The sequence below is a fragment of the Pteropus alecto genome, unplaced genomic scaffold (genome assembly GCF_000325575.1).
Source record: "Pteropus alecto unplaced genomic scaffold, ASM32557v1 scaffold48, whole genome shotgun sequence".
NCBI lineage: Eukaryota > Metazoa > Chordata > Mammalia > Chiroptera > Pteropodidae > Pteropus > Pteropus alecto.
In genome coordinates, this window is record NW_006442110.1 from 2838486 (window position 1) to 2849317 (window position 10832).

Here is a 10832-nt window from a genome sequence, read left to right on the forward strand (position 1 = left end):
CCCTGAGATGAAGCCGAAGAGCCTACCATGAGGCTGCGGACATCAGCCACGGGGACGGTGGGGGACATGGCGGAAACTGGGGGTCTGTCTTGAGTGAGAGTTGATGGGACAGAAGGACGCAAAGGGAGTGATGGCAGATGTTCCCGGGAGAATGGCCTGAGTCAAAGAGGGACTATACGTTCATTGACCATAGATTTTACCATCCAAGGCCAGAAGTGCACCTAGTGACCAGGCAGACACAGGACACGGGGCTGGTGGCCAGCAGAAGGCAGTCACGCAAACTCAAGGACCGGCACGAGTCCAGGTCCCTCCGCCACGATGACGTCAGGAGAACGCTACGGGCTGCAGCCTCTCGCTGCTCTTCTCCTCCGTGTCCTTCACCGCCTGTCGCTCTAAGAGAAAGAGGCAGGGGATGGGGAAGGCCTCTCGAGAGACCGAACATTTTATTCGAGAGGGACGGAGCAAACCAGAGTGACTGTGGAAATGCTCACGTCAGACTTAGCTGTCAACCAGACTGGACACTGTATTTGCCCTTGCTGTCCAGAAGGAAGATCAGATCATCGTAGACAAATAAAGATAAAGACACCACATTCTTTCTGCATATCCAAGTTGTTTTGTGCATTGAAACGTGTGACTCTGTTATAACCATGGCAACCTCCAATTTGGTCTCCTCGCAGCCTCTCGCTCACTTTCTGTTACGCATTTTCCACTCTGCAGATGGTGTTATCTTTCTAAAGTGTCAGTCTGATCAGGTTATTCTCTTGATTGAAACAAAATGCTTCTATGGCACCCTTTGCTCTCAGGGTAACGGTAAAGCCTTAAAGTGACTTGTAAATGCATCTGTCATCTGGCAGGCAGAGTCAGTGCCCTGCCTGACCCTCTGCCTACCCCTGACCCAGACTGCTGGCTGTGAGCCCCGCGTCTGGCTTTCTTCTGGCGGGGGAGCAGGTTGGAGGGGCGCAGGGCAGAGCCGGAACTGCTGGGAGCTGACGCTCCTGGAGTGGCCCTCACTCGCACCCTGTGCCCTGTGTGTGTGGGGGAGCCCTGCCCTCCAGCCTCAGCGAGACTCTGGGGCAGCTCCACACTGTCCCACGGCCCCGGTGCTACTGGTTCTGGTCACCTGCACCCCTGAGCGGCTTGAGAATGCTCCGTCCTTTCCCCTGCTTCGCCTCCCCAGTCCCCTCCTCCTAGTTCCGGGGATCGGCCCCCACATACACTGGGATTCGAACCCTCATCTCCCCATCTCCTGGTCTCTACACCACAACGCTTCCTTCCTGGAACCTGGGCGGAAGCTCCCTGATCCCAAGGGCTCCTCCTGGGGACCCCGAAAGAAGACAGGTGACCGTACAGTTCACCAGTCCACACTGGGCCACGTTCTCAGAGGGAGCGTGGGCACTGCTGGGAATTCTCCCTCGTCCTGGCAGGAGACCGGGGCTGTCCTGGGCGAGTCGGGACATGGGGACGGCTTATGACGCCCGCTGCCGCTGCGTTTTTCTCACCCGCCTCTTCGTGCTCTAGTCGCCACCATTCTGAGTGAAACTTGCTGCGGTCCCTCCGACTTCACTCATAGCACGTTGTGTCTCCAGAGATGGTCACGACACCAACCTGGATCCCACATGCTCCTCTGCGATGTGACCTTGCCACGAAGCTTTCAGGAAGTAGAACCTGCTTCCCCTTTCCTGGAACATGGGCCGGAGCCTGAGCTGGGCCAGCAGGTGTGCTGGAAGGGATGTGTGTAACTTGGGACACGGGGTCCCCCAGATCTCCGGCTGCACCTTTGCTGTTTGAAATGCGCTTCTTAGAGCCCAGCTGCCACGCAGGGAGAAGCCCGGGCGGCCATGATGTGGAGCCTGTGGGAGCACTGAGGCCCTGGCTTCCGGCCTCCGCAGCCATGTGCCTGAGGCCACCTTGGACCATCCAGTCATCTTCACACCCTGGCTGAGACCATGCGAAGCAGAATTGCCATCCGCAGAGTTGTGTGGAAGAACAAAGTGTTGTTTACGCCGCAGAGTGCCGGGTGGACTTTTTATACCAACAGTAAACTGAAAATCTCTCCTTTTTCTGCCCTCCTCTCCGCCCCAGTTCTCTGCCCAGATGATTCTAACTTATCGTTCGGGCCTCAGCCTCGGTGACACCCCGCCTGGTGTGCCTGGAGTGGGGGAAGGACCCTTCCTTCTTGCTCCTGAGGAACCCTGTACTTCCGTCTGGCACTTATCCTGCCACGTCCTTTACCACTAACTGCCTTTTCACCTTCTTCTCCTCTTCCAGTTAGAACGCAAGCCCTCCGAAGGCGGAAACCATGCCTGTCACGGACACCACTGCTGCTCTAATGACACATGTAACGCCTGGCACATGACAAATGACAAGTACATACTTGCTTAATTATGGCTGAAGAAAAATCACTATCATGGTTACATACTCTGGGGCACACCCTGTGCTACCTGTTAAGTATGTGTTATTTTGCTGAGTCCTGTGGAGTAGGGACCATCACAGTTTGTATTTTACACGAGGAAACAAAATGCACAAGTCATACAGTTTGTAAGTGGTCGAGTAGGAATGCAAATTCACACGTGTGATAGCAAAGGTTATTAACTGCAAATCCTTATGTACCAATCAGCATAGGCTAGGCGGTGCCACAGTAACAAACAGCCCCGTAGTCTTGGCAGCTTAAAAAAGGAAAAGCTTTTTCCTTCTTGTGCTATAGATTCATCATGAGTTGACAGGGTTCTTTGTTCATTGTGGTCATGGAGGGGATGTGGTTGATGGAACAACCACACTCTTGAGTTTTGCCAGTCACCATACCAAAGGGACATAAGGACTCCAGAGCTTCTTGCATCAGCAACTAAATGTTCTAGTTCAGAGAGTGCATGTGTTTTTTATACTAATAACTCCTTGGCTGGAAATATTCAGTGAGCAGCACCATGCCTACCAAAGTATGGCACCTCACCAATGAAAGATATAAATATATCATTTCCTGCTGTGTGAGGAGGCTTTGCCAAAGTTCCAGAAAATTTTGGAAAGTCCTAGAATAAGAATTTCTTATCGACAGATCATAATATTCACATTTCAGATAAAAGAAATCATGTAGTGGCTACCAACAGGTAAGGCACATCTTCTATCTGAGGTGCTTTGGATAATGGCAGTCTGCAAGATATTAGGATCTGTGACCAATACGATTATACACGATGTTAAATTCAAATGGATAGATGCTCACCTCTAATTTTATCAACCCCAGACATTGCCACTGACAAACAGCAATGGTCAGTAAAGCCACGGTCACTCTGCATTAGTATTCAACTCCTTTCCAGGCACAGCTTCTCAGATTTACATAGAGGAATTAATGACTTTTTATTATAAAATAGGTCTATTTCATTACGATTTTATATTACTATAAATCATAATAATGGCACAAATAGTTAATTTGAAAAAATTAATAAAAAGAGAGCTCGGATTTAATTTTCTAAAATAAAAATAAAATGAATATTGCCATCCTGAAATCAGAGGCAATCTCCCAACACTGTGGGAGAAATCAGAGGCAATCTCCCAACACTGAATTTATAGTGAAGCGGTGAGCAGTGCATACCAACATTCTCCTAAGTTCATAGCTGTAATGCATCCATAACGGAGTGCGGTATCAAGAAACTCTGAATATAATTAGCCTTCAGTTCTCCCAGGAAACGGGAGAACCTTCTCCACTTTACTATTGTAGTTCTCACTTTTTTAAAAAAGACAATTACTCTTATCATAAATCTTATTGTTTCAAGGGTTTTGGGCTTTCTCTAATCTGGTCTTACTCGATCCAGAAAACTCCTCAGAGCACAGGACAAATTTCCATCTAGCTTCCCTTGGATACTCTCAGTAACGGCGAGTTCCCTACCTCAAAGCAGCGGTCACTCGTTTTTAAATAGCTCTAGTTACTGGGAAGTTCTTTCTCACAGGGAACTGAGATCTTTCTCTCATGGGTCCACTTTGGTCCTGCTGAGCAAGGCTCTACACGGTCCAATCCTTCCTTCATGCAGTGGTCATCAAAGACTGAAAATGGATTCTCTTACTTCTCTTAAATCACTTATTTTCTGGATAAATATCCCAGGTCTTCGGAGTTTTCCTTCATGGGTTCTTTGTCTATCTGGTCTTTTCCTCAGAAGATGAACATCCGCCTTAACATGAGGTGCTCAGGAAGTCCCAGCTGAGGTTGACTGTCCCCGCTGCTGGACACGATTCTCTTATGAAGGCAGGTCAGTATATTTACTTAAAAGTCAATCACCACATAATGTTGGTTTATAGCAAACTCTCCATCAGTCTTTTTCATGATTTCAGGAGTCTTCCATCTTCTACTTATGTGATTTCTTTTTTTGGGGGGGGTTGTCTAAGTGCAGGAGTTAAGTTTATTATATTTCATCTCATTATTTTTATCTTATCTTTCTAGCCTGTCAAGATGCTTTTGAAGTGTTTTTCATCATCTAGCTTATTAAGCCATCCCTCTCAGCTTTGTGTCATTTGCAAATGTAATAAACATTTTATTTGTGTTTTTATGCAAAGCACTGACAGAAATGATGGAGAAATAAAACCCCACTCGTAAACAGAAGACTTTGCTTCAGGCTTCCAATTATGTTTCTCTTCCTCGACTTAATGATTTCTTGAGAGACTATTAAATCTGTTGCTGAAAATTAGATACATCAAGTTGATGGCTTCACTCAGCTAGTAAATGATGATACCTGGACATAGCAGGTCTGGTCAAATTCCTATTTTGTGAATGTTTGCTTGTTGCTAGTGATCCTGACGTCTGTCTTGACTCAGAAATGTTAACGACACATCCTAAAGTTATGGTGTTGGTTGGCGGTGATCATATTTTTATTTCTAGAATAAATTTCCTCCATTGCCTTTAGAAAGATCACACTTGTCCTTGATCAGGTACCTTTTCTTCCATCCTTTGTATGTGTCCTTTTTCAAGCAGTGCTCATCAAAGAGCTCATGTGAAGGCATACTATTTATTCAGATCCATCTCCTTTTCCTTCTTCTATGAGATCAGTTTCTGATTAGCAGCTGACCCAGCTAAGCAACAACTTGGGGACATTGATCTCTAGGGGTGTCAAAACCTCGCTGGAGTACATGAGATAGCTGTTTGAAGTTCAATCCGCCTACAGATGAATATTTACATACCTACGTATTGGCTGTGTATCGACTGACTCTCATTGAAGTGTGTGTCGCTTTCAAAGGGAAACTTAAAAATACTTCTCACCAGGCCTGCCCCTACTAAATTAGCAAAATTTAAGGAACACTGGCTTAAAGAGGTGGCCGTAGCCTCACCAGGCACCCACATGATCTTTTTGGTCCTGACTGTGACTCCTTTAATTGCCATAACAGCATTTGACTTCAGGGTACCAGAGGTCTTCCTCGTGTCTTCATCATCGTTCTGAAGGATGCGGCTGCTACCAAGAAATAGCATCCAGCTCTCAGCCTCTCGTATCACTCGGTTCAAATCCCAGCTCCATCAGTGACTACCTGGGGTCTTTGAAGCCAGCAGGTCTCAACTGGTGGTAACTCTGCCCTCCTGGGGAACATCTGGCAATGTCTGGGGACATTTTGGTTGTCACACCTGGTGGCTGCTACTTTTATGTCGTGGAGAGAGGCCAGAGATGCTACTAAACACTCTACAATGCACAAGACAGCCCCTCACAACAAAGAATTATCTGACCCCAAGTGGCAATGGTGCTGCTGTCAGGAAAGCTGCTTTGCGAAACTAACAGCCTTTCCGAGCCTTGGTTCTGTCTTCCACACGGTGAGGTGACAGCAGTCTGGGGTGGTGTTGTGAGCACTGCAGGGGGTACTAGCCATAAAGCACATACCACGATGACTGGCACAGATGCAGCATCAAAAATGGTAATTACTTTCTTTATTTTTGTACGAGACATTGTGTTGGATGTTTCCTAGGATGTTATTAGCTTAATACTAAAAGAGTAGTTTATTTACCCCACAAATATTTTTTGAGCACTTACAATACATTAGGCACTGATCTGGCTTCTGAAAATAGAAAGACAACGCACTCTGCCCTCAGGGAGATAGCAACTTGCAAGGAGGCATCTCTGTCCCCATTTTGAGAGAGAACCCAGGCTCTGAGAGGCCCAAGGGTTCAATGCTGACAAGAGGCAGAGCCTGGGTTCACGTATAACCAGCAGCCACGCACTGAAAACTTATGTCCCAAATTCATGTGTTGAAATCCTAACTCTAATGGGATGGCATCAGGACGAGGGGCCTTTGGGAGGGGATTAGATCACAAGGGTGGAGCCCTCATGGATGAAGTTAGTGCCCTCAGAACCAGCTACACGAGAGCTTGCCTCCTCTCCACCACGTGAGGACACAGTGAGAGATGGCTGTCTGCACACCGGGAAGAGGGCCCTCACCAGATCGGCTGCTGCCTTGACCTGGGACTCCCCAGCCTCCAGACGGTGGGAAGTAAGCCTCTGTTGTTTAAGCTACCTATTAGCCTGAGCTGATTCAGACGCCAGCTCTGCCCAGTCCCACAGCCTACATTCTTTCTGCTCCATTATTATTATCAGATACCTGCTTTTTGAAAAACCAGACTGCAAGCCATATGAGAACCGATCTCCCCCGAGATAACTTTCCTGACAGTGTCTACACTGTTACCCACACCCTCTCACTCTGCAGTGAACTTCTATGATGACATTCCTTTTGTTTCTCTTCCCTTTTATTCTTTATTAATTGAACAAATATTTATTGAGCACTTGCTCCTTATAAGATACAATGGAACCCCGAGACACTGCACAGGGCTCATGGACTGGTGTGGATGAGTCAATCTCTGCTAGAAGTCATTGTTTGGGGACCCATAGCAGCACCCTAATTTACTCTCATGTGCATGATGCCAGGATGCCATGATGCCACCTCCGTCTTGGGGCTGCGGACTTCCTTACAGTGTTTATGTGTTATTTACGTGTCGCGTTGCCACATGCACAGTTAGTTTACGTGCACAGCGACATTTTCCTTTCATGTACGAAGAGCTCTGGGCGTCATGCTCAGACATCTGAGGTTCGTGTTATGCTTTCAGCTGGGCTCAGATTTATAGCACAGTGAATTCTTAGTTTCGGAGCATATGGCCTTTACGATGTTATTTGTTTATGACCTTGAAGGTCCATGCCATGCTGCATATCGTAATTTTGCTGGATCGTAAGTTTAATCGCATGATCTGAAACATGGACAAACTAGAGAGTGTTACTTATAATGAGGAAATCTAGCAATTCCACAACATTCTTGTCAAAATTTAACTTTGTGAGGTTCATGAAGCAATACAGGCTATTGTTTCAGGTAATTCGTGGTGGATGCTCTTCAAGGAATGGCATGACGTAGAGTCTGAGCATTCCGGTGTCACAGTGCAGACTTTGTTTGGATGGAGTCATTACGACCACGAGGAAGCACTGAGAACTCACTTACTCCTGACTGAACAGTGTGAATGCACGTGGCAGTGTCTGGCCACGTACCAGCGTGTTGGGACGCTCGCCTTACAAATGCCAGGGCCCTAGGCCACCGAACAGCCACTCCTGCTGCTAATTAATGATATTGCTTAACTGTCAGCTGCAGCCCGTAGGGACCTCGATCCTTAACGACAAGTTCTTCCGACCTGCTGAGGACTGCGGGCTCTTGGCGGAGACCCAGCCTCACGGCCCGCTCTCCCGCACACTACTGAGTAACTCTGGCAAACTGACCTGCCTCACCTTCAGCTTCCTCATCTGTGAAATGAGGCTGATAATCACAGGTCTCGCTTCACTGGATTGTTGTGACACTTAGTTGTCACATTTACTGTGTAAAATGTTTGGCACGATGCCTGAAACGTGGTAGGTGGTCAGTGAGGTTTAGCCCTCATTCCCTCCCCACTTCCACGCGCTGACCGAGCTACTGTTACCCCTCCCCACCCCCCGTTACTGAGGACGTGGCCTTTTCCTCCGGGGCGTCACGTACCCCTCCGCTCGCCTGCTGTCTGGCCCGGTGGCCTGTCCCTGTTCCTAAGTCCAGGAGCACGTCTCACTCTCGGTCCCTCTCTGCCATGGGATGCAGGGCTTATCCCTCACCTGGTCAAGCTGCGCTGCCGAAGTCTCCTTTTTCCGCTTTCTCTCTCCATTTGTGAGCCAGGCCCCCGCAGAGCCTGAGCCCCATGGTCGGGGCACAGGCTGAGGTGTCTGACAGCCTGAGCGCAAGTTTTGGTTCTACCACTTAAGAAGCAGGTGTCCGTGGGCAATTGATTTAACCTATCTGATCTGTGCCTCAGTTCTGTCATCCGTAAAATGGAGATAATCTTGATTATCTCACATAATGGCTATGAAGATTAAATGAGTTCATACACCTGAAGTGTTTAGAACGGAAGCTGGCCTGCAGGAAGTCCTATGTAAGTGAATATTACTGTTATCTGGGTTACAGGTTGGGTCTCCTGTTCTCTCATTATCACTCCCCCACTCATCTATTTAAAAGAATTTTTTTTCATGACTAACACCATCCTGATTACCACTAACCACTGGACACAGTCACCTTCTCCTTGGCCAGTATATTACCCACCGTCTTACTATTTCCATTTTGAGTTCACAATATATGTTCTCATAGTTAAAAAAAAAATCCATTAGCTTTACAGTGATCATTTTAAAATACTTAATGAATGATATCCATATTTTAGTCTACAGAGCACAGATCAATAGTAAAGGGCAGTGGTGACTCTTAAAGTCATGATCACACGTAGGGGAGGACGTTCTGTCACAATTTTCTAATTCCTCTTGGCCTTCTAATTTGAAAATCTGAGGAGATATTCTCGAGAGTGAGAGGAAGAGAGAATCATGTTGATATGTTTAGAATAAGAAAAAGTTAAATAAAATATTGTTATTTAATAGAGGTCTTTAATAAACCAATGAACAAATTTTATGTAAATAAGCTAAGGGCAGATACTTGCTTTCACTTGTGTTTTAGTTTATGTCACACCAAATAACGCTGGTTAAATTACCATCATTGACTTAGAAGCCACAACCACCAATCACAATGTGTTTCCAAGGCAAATTAGCAGTTTTAGAATATATGATGTGAGCAACTTAGCCCAAATTCTTACCTATAACTTTTCCTAGAAAGAGCGACTTGGGAGAGTTGAACAGTGTGTCAGATGAACTTGGCAGATGGTAGCTCACAGAAGGATAATGATCAAGCTGCAGGAAGAAATAAGAGTCACTTTTAGAAGAATGTCACTAGCCTGCACTGGAATCAAATCTTCCTGGGGGGAGCGGGGCAGGGTTAACATCCCTCTTAATCCCTGGCTTCGGGAAATCTTATCTCCTCAGTGCTGACTCTGAAACACCAGCATGAAGAAATGGGAAGTCCATCTAGTCCTTCACTGGGTTATTTGAGAACAATTTGAACTTGGCAAGTGAAGACTCTTCATGAATTGTTCTCCAGTTCATGCACATTTTCTGTGGATAATGTACCTGCTGGATTAAGGCCTTTGCTCAGTGTAATAGAATAAAATCTGCTTGATCCAATCTCCAGTATTGACCTCTGAGGTAGGAAATGCTACATCTATAGCAATGAGTTTTCTTTAGGAATCTCTTGCTGTCCTGTTTTGTCCTATCAGCTTATAAACCAATACGGATCTTATATATATTCAAATATGAATATGAACATATGTTTTATATGTGAATATATATAAGACATATATTCAAATGCCGAGATTCAGGTTGGGTAAATACACATAGTTTTCTTGCTTATCAAAATGAGGCTAAGTTCTTCCTGCCACAGGGCAAGGACATTAGACCCTGGGAGGGACAAAGACACATTGTCACCCGTAGAGCTGTTCTTTTAAGGCCAGGTGAGCTGGTTGCAGAGGATGGAGAAAACGAAGCAGATGGAAATAGCTTACATTAACGGCAGTGGGAGCAATGCATATTCCCCATGTACAAAGTGCCAACCGTGGTGTCCTAGAATCACAGGATTTCTCTTGTGCTTTGCGTCCCCATGTGGCTTTTCCTGCCTTAGCTGACTTTCAAAAACAAGAGTCTAGCTATGTTTCCCCAACTGTGAGCTCCCAGAGCTTCTTTGTCTCCACCTGCAAAAAACTTTTTTTTTTAAAAATTATTATTTATGCCTACAGCACTTGGTCCTCCTAGGTGGTCTCCCATCCAAGTACTAACCAGGCCCAACCCTGCTTAGCTTCCAAGATCAGACATCTGGCTTGTTCAGGGTGGCATGGCCATAGACCACAGACTATGGCTCCACTGGGGTGCAAACCCAGGACCTTCTACATGTAAGGCAGAAGTGCTCAGCACTACACTATGGAACCACATCCAAAATTTCTTTTGTAACCTTTTATTTCCTTGAAGTGAGTTAAAGCCTACTAAGGGAGGCACAGGAGAGGCTTGGGTGGGAAGAGGTCACTGTGTCGCTGTCCAGCACCGGCACCGCCGTGGGAACTGCGGACAGGACGCAGCCTGCTGGAGGCGGCAGCACAGGCTCCGGAAAATGGACCCACGCCCGGTCCGGCCAGCAGTGGCCATGATGGGCAAAGCTGCAGGGAGCCGGCCTGCTCCGGGGGCACGAGAGGGTGGCAGGAAAGGGTGTGAGGGCGGGGGCTCATCTCGCTCCCCACGTTCAAGAGCTGCTCTGACGAATGACCATGGATTATTTATGACTACCTACACCCGAATCTGGAAACTGTTTACTAGAAACCTAGAAGCCTTTGAAAAGTCAAGGTTAGTCTACGGCCATGCCACCCTGAACGAGGCTGATTCCATCTGATCTCGGAAGATAAGCAGGGTCAGGCCTGGTTAGTACTTGGATGGGAGACCACCTAG

At 46.8% G+C, this 10832-nt stretch overlaps 1 protein-coding gene and 1 pseudogene across 1 annotated transcript in view; both read right to left on the minus strand.

Moving 5' to 3' along the window:
- The window catches only part of CNTNAP2 (contactin associated protein like 2), a 1631342-nt gene that overhangs the window by 78853 nt on the left and 1541657 nt on the right, over positions 1 to 10832 (minus strand). The window contains exon 21 of the mRNA XM_025039033.1: positions 9101 to 9194. Within this exon, the coding sequence (XP_024894801.1) occupies positions 9101 to 9194 (94 nt within the window). The remainder of the gene's footprint in view (positions 1 to 9100; positions 9195 to 10832) is intronic.
- On the minus strand, positions 10124 to 10239 carry LOC112469993 (annotated as a pseudogene).